The 22182-nt window shown below is 36.7% G+C and overlaps 1 protein-coding gene across 1 annotated transcript in view; it reads left to right on the top strand.

The window, feature by feature from the left end:
• Positions 1-22182, top strand: part of LOC129218251 (ATP-binding cassette sub-family C member 3-like) — an 83947-nt gene that overhangs the window by 42535 nt on the left and 19230 nt on the right. The window contains exons 5-11 of the mRNA XM_054852474.1: positions 2156-2364; positions 3141-3246; positions 3336-3431; positions 3532-3622; positions 6917-7061; positions 8482-8605; positions 8943-9044. Of these exons, the coding sequence (XP_054708449.1) occupies positions 2156-2364; positions 3141-3246; positions 3336-3431; positions 3532-3622; positions 6917-7061; positions 8482-8605; positions 8943-9044 (873 nt within the window). The remainder of the gene's footprint in view (positions 1-2155; positions 2365-3140; positions 3247-3335; positions 3432-3531; positions 3623-6916; positions 7062-8481; positions 8606-8942; positions 9045-22182) is intronic.

Below are 22182 nucleotides of genomic sequence, written 5' to 3'. Positions count from 1 at the left end.
TGCTGGAAATGACTGAGCTGGCGGTGTATTTCACGCATAGAAGCATAATTTTTAAAGATATTATTTACGGGTGACTTCATTCCACTAGTAGTTTAGTTTGAATATTATACAGCCCCAGCACTCCGTTAGAACATGTTAACGAAAGCTAATGACTAAAACGTCTTAGTTTTTTGGTGGGAGCAAGATCCAAGTCACATTTTCCTTTCTGTATTGCAACAGCAATATCCATCAAATACTTTTGCTCGCTTTTTAGGTCAGTTTCTAAAATTTCGATTTCTTCCGATCGAGTTCTTTCTAAGTTAATAACATTTAATTTTGCAAAAACAGTTGATGCTTTACCCATAAATCAGTAAATGTTCCTCTTTTACACTCCGGCAGTGGAATAGGTTATTAAACTGGTTAATGAGTCGGTAGGTAGTGTTGTTTTTTTGAGATGAGACAATATATGAATTAATGTGAAAACTTTTATGCTCGCGATCCTCAATGCAAAAATTGAGTCACAACTCCAACTTCAGACTTTGATCGAAACTTAGAAACTTGTTTAAAACCAAATAGTTATTATTATTGTAAGTTACTTTACAAATGTATGAGTCCTGTCAATAACCATTCTTCTGGGGAATGCAGGTGAAACACCAAGTACAACCACCAAATTGGGGCGGGCTGTTAATGCAACATTATTTAATTGCAGTTCCAGCAAAGAGCTGTATAGGAGACCTTTAATATAAATATATATATAACTGGGATTTAAAAGAAGAAATACTGCAATATACAAAATAAGCTAAAAACGTCGATTTTTGGTTAATTTCACTTAACTTTGCGGCTTATGTGCGAACTATAAAAAATGTAAAGGAATGTGAATATTTTCAAAGATATATTAAAAGATTATTAAAAGGAAGCATTTAAACGGCATTAGAACAAAAATTTTGAACATTTGGATTTTTGTAAAAATATTTGAAAATTGACCATTTTTTAATATTTTTTCAAACTTTGCTGCCAAGGCTCGATTTGAAGACATAAATATAAATTTTTTTAATTATTTTCCCCATGTTTAGGAAGGCAATACACAACCTTTTTTTTTTTGCTATTAGAAGTTGCTTCTCGAAAATACCTTTTTTTTGGCTCACCCTACTACCGATATTGATATGGTTTGACTGGAATTGATTAATTAGTCTATTAATTTAATCAGTTATTTCTTTGTTTATAAACAAATGTGCTGATTTTACATTGGTTAAGTACAACTGTTTTCCATTTTTTTTATAATGGCAGGTAGCTAGTCAACTATTTTAATCATTTATAACTTCATATTTGATTGGCAAATGTACCAAACCACAATTACTCGTAGTTAAGCTTACCCGCTTTAGCCTCCGTGGTAGGGCAAAGCGGATTTTTCGAATGTTTGTAAAAATTGATACTAAATAAATATTAGGTTTCAAGTAATGCAAAAATCACTCTTCATTTTGAAGTTCAAGAATCCTGCTAGGAAATAAAACCGAAATTGTTGCGATAAAAATCCAAAAACTACAATTTTCGAGCATTCTTCGTAAACCTACCCGCTTTGGACCACTCTCTCCTACCTCTCAATACAAGATGTTTTGAAGCTCTATGAATGATTTAAGCTAACACTGTATTCAGGGGGTTCTCAACCTTGTAGGCTCTGCGCCCCTCTTTGAACACTAACGGAAGCTAACCCCCTCCCCCCCTGTTAAGTCAGTACGACAGTACAGTCAAAATTTGAAACTAAAGCTAGTTGGGATAGCTGAAGCAGGTTATTAAATAAAAATATTGATAATTTCGTAAACAAATTTAGTATTACTACGCATAACTTTGTTTTGAGCATAGTCTTATTAGAACATAGGAAATTAAAGAATTGAATGGAATTAAATTGGAAGCAATCTAAGACCTAGATGAGGTTGATTATCAACCTCTAACAGTGCTAAAATTTACAAAGCTGAAGAAGAACATGTAAAAGTTATTTTTGTATCCATTGAAAATCATTTAGCCATACTGGCAAAAAATTGCCAGCACTCCCCACAGATTAAGAATCACTGATGCTGTATTCTAAAAGAATGTGATAAAGAATAAAGAATTTGTTTTGTTAGGTACAATACGGTTTTCTCGTCTTGTAACAGTGATTTGTAGACATTTTTACTTCTAGATTCGGATATTTGCTGCTACGAATGCTGAATTTTTACCTCTTGTTGATCGCATTGTTTTCCTGAAGGACGGTTGCATTGTAGAACAAGGAGCATACTCGGAATTGACTAAAAAGGAAGGTCATTTCACTGAGTACTTAAGGACATCTCAAGCTGGAAAAGCACCTTCTCATAGAGAACACCATTCTATATCTTCGGAAGACGATCAAATGTAAGATAAACATAAAGGTATTGAATTGAATATTGTGACACATCTTCGGAATTTTACTTGATGTTTTTTTCCTGCCACTGATTTTGTCATTCTCAGATTTTAAAAGCTAACTAACTGGTGGTCCTTTCTCATAATAAGAATCATTCAGATAGAAATAGTTTTATGAAATTATCAGCTTGCTCTTTTTCACTGCTTCCCAAAATCAATATGTTGTGATGTTCTTACCAGAGAACCATACGATAATGTAAAAATGAATTTCTTTTAAATTGGTAGCAATGGAAAGAGCACAATGATGCACGTTTTTTGACACACTTGCCCCGTCACCCTGTTATTGAAATGCAAAGTCTTCAAGTTTGGTGACATTTTTTAAAAAATTCCCCAGATTTAGCTAGAAATGTACACTTTGGCAGTCGCTGTAGTGTTGCTAACATTCAGAGATATCGACATTCTGATCACGGTTTCCAGAGCCGTTCATTTCTCGCTAAATTTGTCGACTGTTCTTAAATTGTCACCCAATTTTAAGACCTTAAATTTCGATAACGGGATTAGATTTCGATTTCTTTTTTTAATATTTTTTTCAGGCGGTGATCTCTTAATGATCTCGTTTGTTCATGGAATCTTTTTCTCATTGTACATCTAATTAATACTACCTGTATGGTTGAAACAGACGTGCGAATTTAATGCATGTGTATGCGGTCACCATCTATCTTTGTTTAAAGAAATTGTAGAACGTAGTGTAAGCAATTTTTTACTTACCCACGCATTTATATTCATAGGTCTACAATAAACTTTAAAGAGCATAACGATCCTTGGTGCGTAGCTGCAGGCATAGATTTGACACGAGAAGTGGAAAACGTGCATAGCTTCATCGGAGAACCAATGGTAATATTTTATGGAATTTGCAAGTTGCTACCGTACATAATAAATCTCTTTCATACTTTTCTGAAGTTTTTTAATTTACCAATTTTTAGGGTCTCCTTAAGAAGGTGACTTTATACGTGAGAAGTAATGGCTACCTTTTCACAGCATTATCGCTTCTAGCTGGTGGTTTAGCATGCTGTTTTGAAGTAAGAAATCTTGTTCGTATTTAACAACAGTAGAATATTTTTGCGATAATATGTTTTTGAATGCATTCAATATAGTTAAATGTAAAATAATTTTGGGAAGGCAGGTGCTGGAGTTTGGCTGAGTGAATGGATAGAAGGCGAAGTGCATACTCGCAATCTCTTGGTATATGCTTCATTTAACTTGGCTCAAGGTATGTGTGGAGTTTGTAATTTTGTCGTTGCAATGTAGACGTTTTGCAATTTTCATAACATTGTGGCAAAATATCATTTACGGGGGTACTTCGAAAAATATAGTCTCCTGTTTGGGCAGAAACTGCTTGTTTTTACTACTGTTGGCATTTTGGCATAATTTTATATATTGAATATGTGTCTAGTTTTCTACATAATTACCATCTAGCTAGGTTTACGCTTTTTTGGAATAGTTGCGGTAGGTTTTTGTATGCTCGTGTCTTACCATCTCGCCGCTATGTCACTAAGGAAGTGTTGAACCTCGTCTTCAATCTTAGCGTCGTTTTAGTTTAGGATACATGTAGTAGGTAATGAGCACAAAATCTTGACAAAATGGAGAAGTGATAATGTCCAGTCAAAACTGATTCAGAAGAGTCGGTTTGACGGACGTAATCAAGCGACCGTTTTCTTCTCCTTCCATGAATCGACTGTCTGACATACTTTGTGGTAGCAAAATATTCGTCAACACTTATTGTGGTCTTAGAATCCTTGAAATCCCAGAAAATACTCCATTATTTCAATCCATAAACTTAGTCACTATTACTTTACCATCGGCAGACTCCAGGTACTCATGTAATTGTTGTTTGCCCTCAGACGTTTTAACCAACTCATACGTAAATGATACGCATCAAGTTCTGTTACCCAGGGCAATCAAAGGATTTTCTTCTGTGGGGCAAAGAAATTGGTGGTAAGAATTAACTCGTTGCCGATGGCGCTGACGGACCTTACTGAGTATTCGTTGGATCTAAGGACGTGTAATGCTTATCCTTTAAATATATATTTATTGTTGTAAAAGAAACTACATGAACATTAAAACGAGCAAAAGACTACTAAAAGATTAACACTTTAAAAGGTAAAAAGGAACATTTGAAAAGATCGCTGTCGAGCGAACAACGCTGCACGCAAGCTCTCAAGGAACAACCTCGCTTCGACGGAGCGCACGTGTGTTATCTCTCTCGAGCTGAGTTGAGTAGCGCGCGCGTGTTTGCTGCTGATTGCTGATGACCATCTGGAGCTGTAAACGGCTGAAGAGGAGTTCCGGAGTCCATTGACCTGGAGTACCCACAGTACTCCCCCTCCAATGAAAACGATACGCTTCATAAATACTTACGGAACCAAACACGACGCCCTGATCGCGTGGTGTAAAACTCCTCTGTGGACTTCGATGGAGCACTAGCAGGTAGTTCCAAGGATGCCGGAGCCCATTTTTCAGGTTGTACTGGAGGTGATGGGGTTGATACAGTATCAGGAACCCAAAGGAAAGCAGGTTTTAGCCGCTCGATACTAACAACTGCCTCTTTGTTGTTAATTTTAATGCGAAACGTCTTTTCCTGTCTAGTTAACACTTCATGAGGACCAGAATAAGTTGGCTCCAAAGACTTTCGTAGGGAGTCAATGCGAAGAAACACATGAGTAGACCTCAACAAGTCCTTCTGCACAAAAAGACTGCGTTTGCCGTGAGCACTAGTTGGCACTGGCTTTAAGGATGACATACAGTCTCTCAGCTAGTGTACAAACTTGGTAGGGTCGAGGACTATGCTGGTGTCCATGGGCTGGAAAAACTCTTCCGGAAGACGCAAAGATGTGCCGTATGCCATTTCGGCAGCGGTTGCAGCAAGGTCAGCTTTGTAAGCTGTTCGGAGCCCCAAAAGCACTGTAGGAAGAACCTCATCCCAATGAGTCGAAGTGTGACAGCGTAACGACTGCTTGAGGGAACGGTGGAACCTATTCACCAGTCCATTGGAAGACCGTAGTCCATTGGATGACGGATGATGATTTGAAAATATCGCTGTTGAGCGAACCGCGCTGCACGCAAGCTCTCAAGGAACAACCTCGCTTCGACGGAGCGCACGTGTGTTATCTCTCTCGAGCTGAGTTGAGTAGCGCGTGCGTGTTCGCTGCTGATTGCTGATGACCATCTGGAGCTGTAAAAGGCTGAAGAGGAGTTCCGGAGTCCACTAACCTGGAGTCCCCACAGATCTATTTTGAAAACTCCTTTCAACATTGACCATTTTCTCTCAAAATTCAATGAATGCTACTTTGGGTAAATCATTCTATCATCCATCAATAATCACGTATAGTTTGTTCAACTTTCACGTTTTCTTCGTCAGAAATTCCCGGTCAGAACTTCCATCTTCATCGTAGTTGCGAACTCTCGGCACTTGTTCCGAACGAACGTTTTTGAGATCCATTGCACGACTCACCATACGTTAGTTTAATAAGTGATATAGTATTTCAATCAGCTTAAATACTTTTGCGTTTTAAACTTAAACTTTCGACTTATTGACTACATTCTCGGATATGATACATAACAAACAGCTGTGCTGTCAAGCCAAGATTGAACTTGACAGCAATGTACTCGCTGCCTTGCTTGAAAGAAGGGGGAAAACTAGAGAGCATGACAGTGTTTCCAACATCTGCCCGAACAGTTCCCCTACGTCTTAATAATTATGGATACCTTAGTTTTGAGATTATTTTCACATTAAAATCAAAGTACAATACATTTATTTGGTGAATAATTATGGATTATTGTCCTTTATGTTAAAACTCAGTGATTTAATTCCAAATGTTATCCCGACATAAAACTACTATCTGTATCAACAATTAGTTAACGCTACAACGGGTTTGACAGAATATCGTTTAGTCATAGACTCATAGATAATATTGCATTAAAAATATTCTTAATATATCTGTACCTGGGAGGTCAAGGGCACTAAATCACAAAAACAAAGTTAGCCAGGGGAGAAGTTTAAAGTTTCACTTTTGAGATTATGATTGTCATTTATGGACTTAAAAATTATAATTAGTTTATCAAAATCTTAGCGCTTGATACCTCTAAATAAGGATATAAAAAATAGAGTTAGCCGGTGTTTAAATCTCAATTTTGAAAAAAGAAAAAATGAATTATATAATGCCCTTTATCTCCCAGTTACAAAAATGTAACTTTCGTCGAGATTTGATGATTTTGCTATGACCAAATATGAAATAGATAAATCCCAACGGTTCGCAGTGTGATGCGTATTGATAGTCTACTGAAGCAGATGTATTTTGTTGAAATCGCAGTCGGTGTGAAATCAACATTTAGGATGTAAAGACTGTATTCAATGCAATGACATGCAGAACGTAAATACACTTTACTGAAAAATATGCTTTAAACTTATTGATTACTCATGCTAAACTAAACTACATTTCAATGTTCTGAGTTTTGCATGACATTATAAAATGCGTTCTACTGTATAATGATTTTTTTTTTTCAGTTTTGTTCTTAATTCTGTGTGGAATATCAGTTTATGCTGCTTCAACTCTGTCTTCAGGCAAATTGCACACTTGGATTATCAATCGAATTATGCGAGCTCCTCAAGTCACATTTGACACAACTCCTTCAGAAAAGTTTTTGCAAAGGTAATGAGCTTTTGCTATTAAGGCTCTTCGGCAACCATCTTGTTATGTAATTTTGTTGAGGGTAGGGGTTGAAACACAAAGGCTCCAAAGGAGCTATATACTCCTGCTGCTGATGCCCTCGCTCTAATTTTATCTTTTGTCATACATTTTGCCCTAACAAAAGGGCAATTCTAAGGTAACAGATGCATCAATTGTTGCACAAAACACTACAAAGACTCCAAAAATGTTAATTCATTGTTTCACGGTAGACGTCTATAAAGAACATCTAACCTACTTCTATATAATGCAATTAAATTTGTAAATTTTTCGCAAACAATATTTAATTAATATTTTATGGTTCAGTAAAGGGTAATCTCACAATGTCTTTCTTTCCCGCGAAGATCTATCTGCTTTTCTGGATTTTGCAGATACCTGTGTTATAAGTTGAAAAATCTGCAAGATCGTTAAAAGCAGTGAGTCAAGTGTGAGGGCTCTTATTTTGAACTACAGAAATACAAATAAAATAAGTCGAAATAATAGCTAACTGTTTATTTTGGCGCATAACTGACACATTTCACCTCTCATGAGAGTACTTTCAGATTTATTACGCTTGTTTTTTTTTCCGTCATATTTTTATTGGAGACAAATCTTGATTTCATGCTTTTATTTCTTTATTTTCTTTTAATTTTTGCATGAAAATAAGCCAAACTTCAAGTTAAACAATGAAAAATCTTCATTTTAACTGAAAATCGAACATTTGAGCAGTAGTTTTATGTTTTTGTACGCATTTACCCCAAAACTAACCTGAGTAGTTCCAGAAACGTTTTCTTAAATTATGTATACGTTTTAGAAACTTTATTGCACTTGACGAGCAAAATTGGTACTTATTGACGTTTAAAATAACTTATTTGCAGTTTTGACAATGATCTTCAGTATATGGATGAAAGAATACCAATGACATATTATGTGTGGCTTATATCTGTTTTCAAAGTTCCTGCTCTTCTGGTTGTCATGTTTGTAATAGCTCCATTTCTCTGCGTATTCTCAATACCATTAATATTTGCATTCTTTGTTGTACAGGTAATATTTGTTCTCATGTTTTCCGTATTGTCTAAAAATATTAGAATATTGCTTCATCGATTATTTTCTCATAGAAATTGTACTTGAACACTTGGCGACAGCTGGAAAAGTTGACTGCTGCTACTGGTTGTCCTTTGTCGAATTTGCTGGAAGACACATTGCAAAGCGTTTCAAATATAAGAGCATATCGTGCTGCTTACCATTTCATAAATCGCTTCCATTTGAAGTTGGACACTCATAACAATTGTTTTCTTCTGTTCCTGTTGGTGTCCAGGTAACATCAGGTACAATCTATTTTCGTTTATTTATCAATAGATATTCAAACTGTTTTGACACTTCATTATCATTTTATTCTCATCAGGTGGCTCAGCTGTTGCATAGATATGATAGGAGCTTTCTTCGTTCTTCTGACTGCCACCACCACGTTGGTATTAGAACAAAAAGATGATGGTTATATTGCTTTAGCAGTTGTTTACGCGATGCAGGTATGAGATTTTAAAAATATACTCGTTGGTTTCTTACTACAATTTGTCAAAACTGAACGTACTTTAGAGTTTTCAATAAGTTTGAGTTTTTTCGACTTTTTGAGCAAAACTTGTCTTTTATTGTGATGTTTATTGAATTTCTCGTACTTAAATATCTTTTTTATGTACTCCTGACTGAAAAATTTATGAATTTATTCTAAATTTGTGTGCAAATTTTTATTTTTCAGAAGTTGTTGCTTAATCTTCTAAAAAGTTTTCTGTATTATTATTTAAAATAAAAAAAGAAAAACAAACATATAAATAATATACACTTGATGTGGTGTTTTCTTTCAAACAGATAGCAGAAAATCTTCTTGTATTGGTCATCATGAACTCTTTTCTTGATGTAGATCTGTCAGCATTTGAAAGATTTCAGTCTCTTTTCAAGATAAAGCAAGAGGTAAAATCCAAATGTTTTATTAGTCAACCATCTTGAAAGTCTTCTCGTATTTGATTTATTTAAAGTAAAATAGGAATATTTCAAAAATGAACCATTAAAAATTCCATAAAAATAGCAAACTTTCATAGATATTCGGCCAAATAATCACTGCTCAATGTATTTTGTAAATATTACCATATTCAATAGTCAATACTTGCAAAAACGGACATGTTTCACTATCTTTTGATAATTTCCATTTATGTATTCGAATTACTGCTCCAAAAACGAAAGACCGCTATTTTATTACTCGTAGAAAAATATCCAACACCTTTTTCTTATTTTTCGGTATTATCTTTCTGTAATTGAACCCGCAATTTTTCAAGGATTGAACAAAATAAGTTACCTTAAAGTTAATCTTACGTAAATTCTAAACGTATCATGTTATAGAAAAGATTTTTATTTTTGAAAATATTTTCCAACATAATTTAACTACACGACGTCATGTGAAACTGCTTTGTTACTTCATAATACTGCTAGAAATGCTTCAGTTCTTAACAATGGCTTTTAATTTGCGTCTTGTTCAAACTAGTCGAAAAAATTGAAGTTCCGTTATTACGAAATGAAGGGACAAAAGAACTTCTGAAATTCTAGACATTTTTCAGTAAAAAAATAACAAAGGAACATAACGATTTTAAAACAGTAGTAGCAATAAAATGTCTTGCAGTTTTAATCTTTTGTGATGTATCTACTTAAAATGTACAGGGTGCTTATTCCAAGCTCGAAATTCACCTTGCGAGATTAGTTCTGGCTGATCGTCTCCAGTGATCGTCTCTCTAGATGGCGCTATACTGAAAATCGCAGTCTCGCAGTATAATGGCCGGATTCAAGTGAAACACTACACAATCGCAAAAAAGACAATCGCAATCGACGAGATTTGCGATCGCTGTTGGCAGTCGAATTCAAGTGAAACAATTTGGACAATCGCAAGTGAGAAGTCGGGGTAGGAGCTACTGGTCGATGATAATCGCATGTACTTGGAGCGATTAACTGATGTCAACCAATGAGAGAATTAGGTTTAAGCTCCCTGAGTTTGAGATGGTTAAAAGCGTGATGCAATATTTGTTTTGATGTTGATAATTCATGCTCGCTCGTGTAATGGATATATTCCGTGCTATTTTTTTCAACTTTCAGCTCTACAGTTGGAAAAGAAAGCAAACTGGATAAAAAATGTTGCCGTTTAAGAACTGTTTTATATGTTCCACATGCATATTGTATTTGTTTTAAATAAAACGCATGATGTTTAAAGGAAAATTACGATTTGATAATCATCCGATGAGAATGAATCTGATGAGAATCAAAGATTTTCAAATAATTTTCTCACAACGACAATTGAATAATACTTATTGAATTTTGAATTTAAACTGCCTATTGTAATATCTGTTTGATTTGAACATGTTTGTTTCCCTACGTTGAATACATTTGCACAAGTAGTAAGTAAAAATATGTTTACTTATGAAGCAAAATGAGAGTTTTTGTTAATAGTTTGGGTTATCTACAAGTTTAAATTCAAAAGTTGGAGCCAATTTCTAGAATAGTTACAAATAATCACATTAATAAGATACATCCAGTTTTGAAATGGTGATACACATTATGCAGAGATAAGTTCTTTTTACTTCAACAAAACACATTTTTACTATATTTTACTTATTTTAGTTCATCTAGGTCATAATAGGTCTCTTTGATTTCGTTTAAACAGGTGTGATTGCAGTATGTTTTTTTTTTTTTGTTATTAAGGGAAGTCAGTTTTTTCATCAGTAAAATGTAAACTAATTTCTTGTTACCCTGAAATAAGTGTAGCTTCAAAAAAGAAATTTTATTCAAATACAAAATTATAAAACTAATTACACCTACGTGTACTGTAATACAAACAATGAAATAACATCCCAGCTAGCACACGAACATTCGGCCAACGTTAGCTTATTACGTTAGACTTATGTCGGCCTCTTACGTTAGAACATACGTTAAAGTGCACCGTCGGAAAACGGTTATCCAACGATTGGTTTCCAACGTTATCTCAACATTTTTCCAGCGCTGTTCCTACGTAAAATGCAACGGTGAACCAACCAATTCCAAACGTTATTCCAATGTAAATTACAACAGTTAAACAACACTTCTTAACATTATCCCAATATAAATTTCGACGCTTATCCAACAATTTTCCAACGTTAGCTGCAACGTTAGACTGATTATTTTCCGACGCTATTCTGATGAAAAATCAACATTTAAGTAACTATTTCCCAATGTTATTGAAATTTAATATGCGCAACCTTAATAGTGTGCTACCTCAGATTGCTTTCCAGCCTATTTCATTTGAATTTTTTATTATTTTCCCTCATCAAATCAATATACTTTACCAAATATATATCAAATCATTATTATTTTACAAGCGTAGAAATAGAAATGCTAAAAATTAAAAAAATATGCTGAAGCATGGAAATTCTTATATATGCTAAAATAAATTAAAATATAGTAGAGAAATAGTTGCATCATGTATAGTATCTATAATTTATGTGACTTTTTGCCCTTTGTGACATCATAACCTTTATTGCTACCTCTGATTGCTCTCAAACCTGTTTCATTTAAAGTTTTTACTATTTTCACTCATTACATCAATATATTGTTTCAAAGAGTTTAAAAAAAAAAAAAAAATGCAATTTATCATTTCCCTATCATTTACAAACGTTTCAATAAAATATGAACAAAAATTAAGATATTTATAATTCTTACCTTTTATTTTTCTGAATAATTACTCGAAAATTATCTTCATAAGCATACATTAGTTTCTTTTTTCTTTTTCAGGAAATATTAATTACCAGCAAGGTTATTCTTAAGACAGAATAAAATCTTTGACTTTAAAATTCTGCCATGAAAAATAACCTAGCTTGTTTGAAGGTTCAATTTTGCTTTGACCTGAAATAAGAATTAAAAAAAATAAATAAATAAAAATAAAAAATAAAAAAAACATACGCATACACATTCAGTTAGAATCTTCATAACAATTAAAATGACGTGGGTTAAACTTGAATATCATGAAAACTACTTATTTTATTGTTTTGTCGAACTATTATACTCTCCCATTTCATTAAAAAATTCATGTTCATTGAATTTTTTTTTTTTCATTTTAGTATTAGGGAAGGAATTTTAATGTATTTTATCCATCAACGAGAAAAGTTCATGCAGAGACACAATTTTATTTCTATGGTAAATTGCACATGTATTGTGCGTTTAAAATTACCAAAGCTAAACAAAGGAACAACATGAAATTCTAAAACGAATTCAAAGCATTCACAAAATTCTCTAAAAAAAAACTAGTTAAAGCATCTATCAAAAAAAAGAAAATCAGTTCGAATGAGCAAAAATTTCAAGAATTTCGATTCATCGGAGACCCCTCCCCCCCCCAAAAAAAAAAGATAAAATTCCCCTAGAAACAACCTCTTCCTAAAACCTCCTGCCAAAATGAATTTGTAGGAAAAATTCTAGCAGTTTGAAACAAGAAAAATCTGGGCCTGCACAGCCACAATCATTTGTCGTGCTTGGAAAACAAATAAAAGTAGAATGCATTTAATAATCAAACACACACATACCAAAAAAAAACAATGTTTTATCTTAGTTTTAAATTTATTGAAAGAAAGAAAAATAGTTGGAAAAATGAATTGAATTACTTTGGAAGACTTTAGTACTTGTGAGATTGAACGACACTCGCCGTGAGCAAGTACGACACGTGTGAATGTGTATGTGACCCTGGAATGAAAAAGAAAATGGCTATGCCCCTGGCGCACTCACTCCTCCATCACCCCTTTTTCAAGTCATGGGTCTCAACAAGACTGCAGAGGCAGGGGGGGGGGGCTTATGGGACCGCATTACGCACGCTTCGCAGAACGCGCAAATCAGCAACCAGCTTACAATAAATGGGCGTAAATGTGAAACAGGTTTGAAGGTTAGAAATAAGTTGGGAATACGTTTCGGACGTGTTTTCTCCTCTCTCGTTCTCCGAAGCCTATGCCCTCGACGCGGAAGAAACAGTGCGCAGCTAGGGATAACGGCGTAGAGGCCCTTGTCAGGGCCGGCGGGGTAACTCCCGTCAGCGAAACCGTCCCCCAGCTCAGCGCCTGGCCTTCTCCCGGTTCTCTCATGTCTTTGGCCACTATTAGGAAGAAATACCCACGCACCATTAAAAAGGGAATATCCACTCGCTTTCAACAACTTCTTGATCGCTACAAGTTTGATCTCCAGGCAACCAAGGAAAAATACGTTGAAGCTTTCGACCAGCCCACTCTAAACGGCATTGCGGACTACCTGTACGAATTTCTCGAGGCCCTCTTCAATCTGACCGACCCAAGAACCTGGACTATGGAGGAACAAAAAATCTACGATGATGCTGATCTTCTCTCCAAGGAAAACCAAAAGAAGCTAGACGGACTCTTCCCCCCAGACATCCCCCTCGACAGCGAAAGCGACGAGGAGTTGTCCACACAGAACGATTTCGTAAAGGCTAAAAGAACCTGTCGGAGCCCTCCCAAGGAAAAAGTGACGGCTATCCCTACTAAAAACATGTTCTCCACCCTCTCCTCTAAAGATGACGAACCAGCCAGTCTACAGAGTGCTACTCCTAGTATGGTTACAGATCAGTCCGAACCCTCGGCCACCCAGGATGCTCCCAAAAAGACCAAGGCATGTTCTCCGCCTCCCATCACTGTCGCCAACCCCCCCAAATCCAGTTGGTATCTTGGAATTCCTGTCTAAAGTATGCGCCGGTGCTATCCAAGGAAAAATCACTGGCGAGGATCTCAACATCTTTCCAGCCCTCGAAGACGACATTGACCTCATTGAGAAATATCTGCAGGAGAAGAGTCTCCAATTTCACAGCCGAGTCCTGCCCAGTAAACGCCCGCTGAAAGTCGTAATCCGTGGCCTGCCCATCAACTTCCCTACAGAGGATATTCTTCAGGACCTGAAAAGATACGGATTCGACGTAGTCAAGGTTCTCCAAATGAAGTCAGGACCCGAGAAAAGATTGCTGCCCCTATACCTGGCCGTACTCAATAAAGACGATAAGGCCGACGACGTCTTTGGTGTCGGAAACATCGGCTACCTCCGGATCAAGGTGGAGCGACTTCGTTCCAAGACCACTGTGATCCAATGCTACAAATGCCAGCGTTTTGGCCACACGGCGGCCAAGTGTCATCGCTCCCCACGCTGCCTAAAATGTGCCCAGGAACACAGGACTTTCGACTGTACTAAGGACAGTTCTACCCCAGCCTGCTGTGCCCTGTGTGGCGGCCCTCATCCAGCAAATGCTCCTGTCTGCCCTGAAAGACCAAAACCCCGTCTACCCAAGCCCCCCAGGACCTTTTCTGCACAGGTCGGAAATGCATGGAAAGAAAGGACTCCACGCACAGCTCCCAGGACTACGGACTTCCTTCCCAGACCTGTTGCCCTGCAGCAGCTCTCTGCCCCCGACTCCAGCCAGGTCCTGGCACTTCTTACCCAGGTCCTCACACAGCTCCAAGCCCAACAACAGCAAATAGATGCCCTCGTAAGCGGCCTCGCAGCCCTAGCGAGGCCATAAGCTTTCTCCTCCCCCCCCCTTTTTCTTTTCTTATAGGTGCGCTCCGGCGCTTTCTTCTGCCCCCACTTCTTATAGATTTCAGGTAAAAGGGGGTTCTCCCCCTCCGCCTGTCAGATATTACATGGCTTGGCTAGTCGGATATAGGTTGGTTTTAAACCATCCTCCGATGCTTCAAATGATCGGATGAGCGTATGAAAAGACCAATATCTAACCAAAACATATTTCCAACCATTACGATGCATTTTCAACCTTTCTCCAACGTAAATCCGATGGTTTGTGCTACCTGGGATAATATGACCAGGGCCAGGCCCGAATCTATCAATTTTGAGGCCCCTACCAAAAATTAGCACGACCGCTGACTGCCTACTAAATTTCTATGTCACTAAGGGCCGGGGGGCACTTTCAGCGGCATGTCCCCCCTTCCCACATACACTGCAGGGTCTGCGAGTATGTAGATCCGGGCCTGACCAAGGCCGCGCAGAGGGTAGGAAAGCAGGGGCAGGGCTGTCCGAAGAGATTGACCATGTTATCTTTCCTTTTATTAAAAAAGACGGGAATGTGTTAGTATTTTAAATTAAATCTTTACTAATAATAAAGCTGAAAGTCTCTCTGTCTGGATCTCTTGTGATTCGCATAGCACCTAGACCGTTTGGCCGATTTTCATGAAATTTAGCAAAATTTGTAGCATGGAGGTGTGCACCTCGAAGCGATTTTTCAAAAATTCGATTTTGTTTTTTTTCTATTCCAATTTTCAGAAAATTTCTCCGAACAAATTATCACAACGTGAAATAGTAAATTACGAAATCATCATAACGCGGAACTGTAACATGGGCAAGCGAATTGGTGAGAAATTCACCATATTCGAATACATATACATTATTTAAATATACAGGCGAACCAAAAGACCTTTTAATTTTCTACTGTGGGTAAAGCCGTGTGGGTACCACTAGTACTGAATAAAAGTAAAAAGAATACATTTTAATGCAGCTAAAGCTCAGTTTAGGGCTCGCCGCCTTGTCTTCACTCCCGCCCGGCGGGGGATGCACTGCTCATCCTTCTCTTTGGACCGCCATGTGCCAGGCAAAAACTCTGAAGCTGGCTCACAAGGGGTCTGATAGCCCTGGTAATGGACACACAAGAGATGTTTTTGGGCATTGTAGCATAACAAGAAATTTTTTATGTGGAGGTGAAGGTTTACTTATAACTGGGGTTGCAGTGTCAGGCCGATTTTAGGTTAGGAGATAGGTGTTGGAAGCTTTGAAATTCTAGAATTTGGAATCATTTTCCCTCTAGACTGTAGCTGTGTCAGGGATACAGAGTAGTAGTGGGAATTGGTTTGCTTTTGGGGTAAAGGCAGGGCAGCTGAGAGCCAAGGCGAACCTGTTGTAAAGTTTGGTCCCCAGCCCCCTCTCTCCTCATAAAACTCTGAGCTGTGACCCCTAGTTTTAGACTATAGGCTGATATGGTCTCTCATTGACCCTGTGTAAACAAGTCTGAGTTTTAAAAATTCAAATGCATTGCTGCAATACAATTTTCCCATCACTGCCGCACGTAAAGCCATACATTAGCCTTAAAACCAGCCATGTACTTCATGTAGTATTACATAGCTACATGCTGTATAACCCGCCACAAGTCGAACCGCACCATGCTGCGGACACTCACTGGTGAGATAAATTTACTTTGTCTACTAGTTTGTTGGCGCTCTCAGCTCCAATGAGTTGACATCTGCCTCCAGCTCGGTTGTTCACACTATTCTAGACTGATGAGTTCTAATAAGAAAAAAACTGCAGTCTTTGGATGTGATAACCGGACTGTCTGGTACCAATGCAGGTTATTCTCTCGTACATCAAGTACCGGATCCAGGACGAAGGAAGCATGTTATTATATAACTAGATGCAAAACTCAGCTGCTGCCACCGGCTGTGCGAATTTTGAAGTAAATGGGAAGAAACATAGCCAACGAAGATACAATGCTGTTTCCATCCTATCAGAAGATACGGCAGAAGTTGTTTGTGCACGTCTTGTTCGAGCACTTGTCTATTTACTAAAAGGTCTCAATTACCTATGAAACCGTTTCTTGTAGTGTATCTGGTTAATACAGTCGAATTTGCTTATAACGAGCCCTGTTTTAACGAGAACTTGGATTTAGCGACGGAATGAAAAAGCTTTGGTTGGAACAATGTTAAGCCTATAAGAACGTAACTCGCCTTATCGAGCAAACCCCGCTTCAAGCGAGCAATATTTTTGTCATTCATAAAATTTCTGCCAATTTCCACTGCAGAAAACATTATTCTATTTCTCGAAAAATTTCATAAACATTTTGAATTAAAAAAAAAAACATAAATCCCGAAAAAAAGTGAAGACACAGCCTTTTTTTAAAAAAATTCCTGGAATTTAGGAGGATTTAGAAATTATATTTGTTGAAGCGAATGTTAAATCATTTCCGAGATATACTTCCAAGAATATTGTAGCTCTAAGCCTTGGACATACTGTCAGACCGGCTTAATCGAATATTGTCTGTTCCAAGAAATATTATTTGATTAAGCGGGGAAATTTTATTTACCTTTTTAAATTTACAACTTGTCTTAAAACATAATAATAAAAAAACAAGTTTTTAAGGGAAATAATTAGTGTTATTTCTTAAGTTTTAAAAAATAAGCTAAATAAACAACAAAATAGTTTCTTATATAAACAAGTATATTACAAGTACGTATGAAAATTATAAAAAGTAGCTTACAACTTCAGTTATGAAATCTTTATTTTTGGCACTTTTTTTCAGAACAACAATGTTTTTTGAAAAATTCCGTAATAGGTGATTGCTCGCTCAAGATCTTTTGGGAACACTTTCTGACACCCTTTTTCCCCTGTTCGTCTACCGTATCTTACATTAAATATTTGTAAATTTATCATCGTCTAAATTGTGTACAGTATTTATTTGTGTTATTTAATCAGATTATCGACTGCGCTATTTTTTTTTTTTAATGTCAAAGACAGTTGGCAATAAATATTACTTTATAGTTTAACTCAATGCTTACTTGCAACCAGTTCAACCAGTTAACTGATCACGTGCTTTAATTAACCAATCAATAGCTTAAAATGGTAACCGAAGATGAAAGAAGGCTGCGGTTAGTAACCGGTTACTCACCGGTCGACTGGTGAGGTTCGTCGAACGCAACCAATAAGTGTTCTTACTTAATTTTTTTCTAATGAATCCAAAATGTTTCTCTTCAAAATTGTTTGTGAAAGCTGATTAATATTTTTCGATTATCCAGGGAAATTATTCGATTAAGCGGGGATCTTTAGCATTGCATCTATGGGGAAATATTCGGTTCCAGGAGGTTTTATTTGTATAAACGGGTTATTCGTTTATCCATTACCTGATTAAGCGGGGCTTACAGTATTCAAAAGTTTCTAAAGTGCAGAAAAAATTTGAACTATTTTAAGCCGCAGACAAAGGCACCCATATGCAAAATTTTAAGGGGGGGCTCAAAAATTTTTCATGGTTTAGCAGAATATTTTCCCCATGGAAACCGATTTCGGTACAGATTAGAGATATTAAAATTTGACATTTTTAATAACCTATTCATTAATGGCTAGAAAAGAAATTTTTATACATTTTTACAAAGAAAAAAGCACTAAAAGCAAGAAAGCCCATTTCTAAAGGGGGGGGGCTGGAGACCCCTATATGGACGCCCTTGACTGCAGATGCCATTGGCGATGATTTTCATACCACGAAATCCTTGAAAACATTGCAAGAAAGAGAGAAATACGACAGTTCAAATCAAATAGCTATCTTTGGTGTTATATTGAAATCTAAAAATAACGCAGTATGTATAAATTTTCATGATTTTTTCCACGAACCATTTTTTTATGCGCACTCTGTTATATATAACAAGCAAATGCTGCAGTCTCATTACGCTTGTTTTTAGTGAGTTGGATTGTACTACATATGTGGGAGCAAGCCCTTGCTACAGGCGGCAACTTCTGAAAGGTGGCAAAATTCACCATAATTATTTTCTTCAAATTTGATATAAAACCTTGAAGGTAGATGGGTAAGGACTAGTGATGGGCATAATCGAATCTCTCGAGAACTCTTATTTCCACCAATTCTTGGTTATTGATCGACTCAGCTGGAGTTCTCGATTTCAAAAGATCTGGATTATCAATCGCTCAAGTTCTCGATTTGGAGAGATCTTGATTATTAAAAGGTCTCGATAATACCCATCACTAGTGAGAGCATCCGTTTCAACATTTGCCACAGAAATATAAAAATAACAGAAAAATTAAACATCTGGCACTGCTTGCTTAGCACTATCACCCCCTCCCAAACCAGTATTAAACGACTGAATTCGAAATTTGCCCCCCTTGTCTGACTACGTTTGGTATATGCACCTTTGTGAAGTATTGCCATTATTTTTTTCCTCATTGGGGGAAAAAAAAACAACGAGATTTGGATCATTATTTATTTTTTTTTTCATTTATTTACAGCGAAATGTTTCTGCCAATAACTTTTTTAAAATCATGTGTATGCAGTACATATATGTTACTGTAAAACACCAAAATTAAAGAATGTCGACTTTTACTGGCGATTCACCAGAAATATTAAGTATATCACTGATGCCTTTGGTATGTGTATGTTGATATGCACTGACTTGTGTCGACATTTACCAGATTTCAGACTTTCACAGTTTAACTTTTAATGGGAGTACAACGCATGTCATTGTAGGAACTTATACTGGGGACATGTAGCTAAGTTTGATGCATTTTGCTATTGTACCACAATACGCAAGTAAATGTAATTTTAGCAAATAATTAAAAAATACTAGCCTAGAACTGAGATTTTATATTAGTAAGATAGTGAACGTTAAACAAATTTACTCACTTTCAACAGTCCCTTTTCTTTTTCTTTCTCAACTAGTATATTACTAACTAGTAAAATTACAACAATGAAGAGAATTTAATTATAATTTCTCATCACAGTCGTAATTCAACTTGTACTGTTGTTCAGCCGGAAAGAAATTCGTTGATTTCTTCAAAACGACGAAGTAGTATAATGACTGTGCAGAATATTATTATGCCATCAAGTATTAAGTCATTAATTAAAATAGGTACTGCATATGTAGATGAAAACAAAGTTAAAATGAGGAAGTATCGCATATTTTAAGTAAATAAAACCAATTATACTTCCAATTTAAAATGAAGGCTACTGCAAAATTGCTACTATAAACAAAAAACGAGTCTTGCATTGAGTTGCCAATTCAGAACTGAAAATTTTTAACAATAACATTCCAGCATTCCATTAATTCTAAAATCAACTTTGCATTCAAAATAGACGCCATTGATGTTTTTCTGCACTTGCGAGGGATTTTCCAGACTTACGAGAGCTTGAGAGCAATTGCAAATTTTGCGAGGGAATTGGGACTGAAGACAATCGCAATGTTACACTTGAATTCAAAATGGGGAAATAGCGATCGCAGCGGTACATTGCGATCGGCCGTGTTTCACTTGAATCCCTGTGTAAATCTCGCAAGTTCGTATTCTAATCGCCAAACGAAGGAGAAAAAAGTGACTTTTCGCAGTCTTACTTGCGAGCGAAATCTCGACTGCCCCGAAGCAGATGAGATTATGCGATTTTTGTGATACAATTATAGGAGTTTGTTTTTCTGAAAGGTATTGGATCGAGGAAAACGAATTTGGATGATGCAAATCTTGGAAATGGTTCAGGGAGCGGGGGGGGGGAGTTAAAACTACACCGGGGGGGGGGCAAGTGGTTTTCTATTCAATTTGTGATACAATTGCGGGAGTAAGTTTTCTGACAGGTATTTATTGGCAGGAGGATAACAAATTAGGAATTAGGATTTTGCCGACGCCGAAAATGGTGCAGGGGGCAAGGGGGGTCATAACTGTACGGGGGGGGAGTGGTTTTCCGTTCCATTTTCGTGACGCAAAAACGGGAGTTAGTTTCCCGGTTGCCAATACATTTCAGAAAAACGAATTTGAATGTTGCCAACACCGAACATGGTGCAGAGGGGGGGGGCAAATGGTTTTTAGTGGAATTTTCGTGATAAAATTATGGGAGTTGGTTTTTCTGAAAGGTATTGGCACGAGGAAAACAAATTAGGATATTGCCAAGCCTGAAAATGGTGCAGGGAAAAGGGGGGGGGGGTCATAACTGCACTGAGGGGCAAGTGGTTTTCCGTTAAATTTTTGTGACACTAAAACGGGAGTTAGTTTTCCTGAAAGGTGTTGGCAAGCGGACAAATTAGAATGTAGCGAACCCTGAACATTTTGCAGGGAAGGAGGGGGAGGGGGCAAAGTGGTTTTCGGTGAAATTTTCGTAATAAAACTACGGGAGTTGGTTTTTCTAAAAGGTATTAGTACGAAGAAAACGAATTAGGATGTGGCCAACCCCAAAAATGGTGCAGGGGGGCAGAGAGGGGGGAGGGAGAGTTATAACTGCAAACATAAAATAGGTATATATGCAACATTTCTCGCTTTACAACAAGTTTTCAATGCTTAAAAGACTTAAACCCACTTTCACAACATTATAATGCCCAAATATCCGAATTAAATTGCAGACACGTGTTTTGGAGACATTAAGAGCTCCTTTCTCAATGTAAAAGATGTCAGTTTATGAATAAAAATGCATTATCGGCTAAGGTTGTTTATTTCCATGGATTTCATTTTCTTTTAACCAAATCCATCACTTAGGAAATACGTTGGGGGGGGGGAGGGATCGGGGGCTTCCATTTTCGAGAAATAATGCATTTGAAAAAATTAAGGGGCTATGAATTTCCTACTCCCCTTCATTGGTTTTGACCGCTTGACGGCCTGCACAAATGCGTCTAGGGCAAATTATATAAAAAGCGTTCATAATTTTTATTTGTCTTTTGTACATTATCCCACTTAAAATTTAGTTTTTTAACAAAAGTACTATTTGTTTCTGAAAATTGTATGAATTTCAAGTTTACGCAGAATATACAATCCCCCTTTTTTGCGTTTAAGGGGGGGGGGGTGACATCACAAATTACCGCCCCGTCTGTCACCCATGCTAGGTATACCACTGACGAATGTAATTTTTTTCTGTCTTCTTTTGCTGTAAAATCCTCCTCCCCCTTTTTTCCCTAAATTCTTTATTTGTTACCTACTGTCATTATTCAATTTCAACTGAATTCAATTTGTAAGAAAATTTGTTTTTCTTTAATGAAATTTGATATTGATTAACTAATTACAAAAAAGTACAAAGCTTGGTAATTTCTGGGGAATGGTTTCCAAAATTTGATTCTCCATTTCACCCCGATTGCTCCTTTTTTCATTCCTTCTTCAATTTCGAATCTTTCCTTTGGGTTGAACGTTTAAAGTTCTTTATCAGCTGAAGTGAAACTATGATTAAAAAATCTTACTCCCTTTACGAATATTTTTCAATATACATTTACAGAAGCAGAGTATTTATTTATTTTAAACTACTCTTGTAACCAAGATTGCTGTTTCGACTTTTTAATCTTGAAGATAAAGATGAAGTTATGTAATC

The sequence above is a fragment of the Uloborus diversus genome, chromosome 3 (assembly GCF_026930045.1).
Source record: "Uloborus diversus isolate 005 chromosome 3, Udiv.v.3.1, whole genome shotgun sequence".
NCBI lineage: Eukaryota > Metazoa > Arthropoda > Arachnida > Araneae > Uloboridae > Uloborus > Uloborus diversus.
This window is presented reverse-complemented; position numbering and strand designations above follow the sequence as displayed.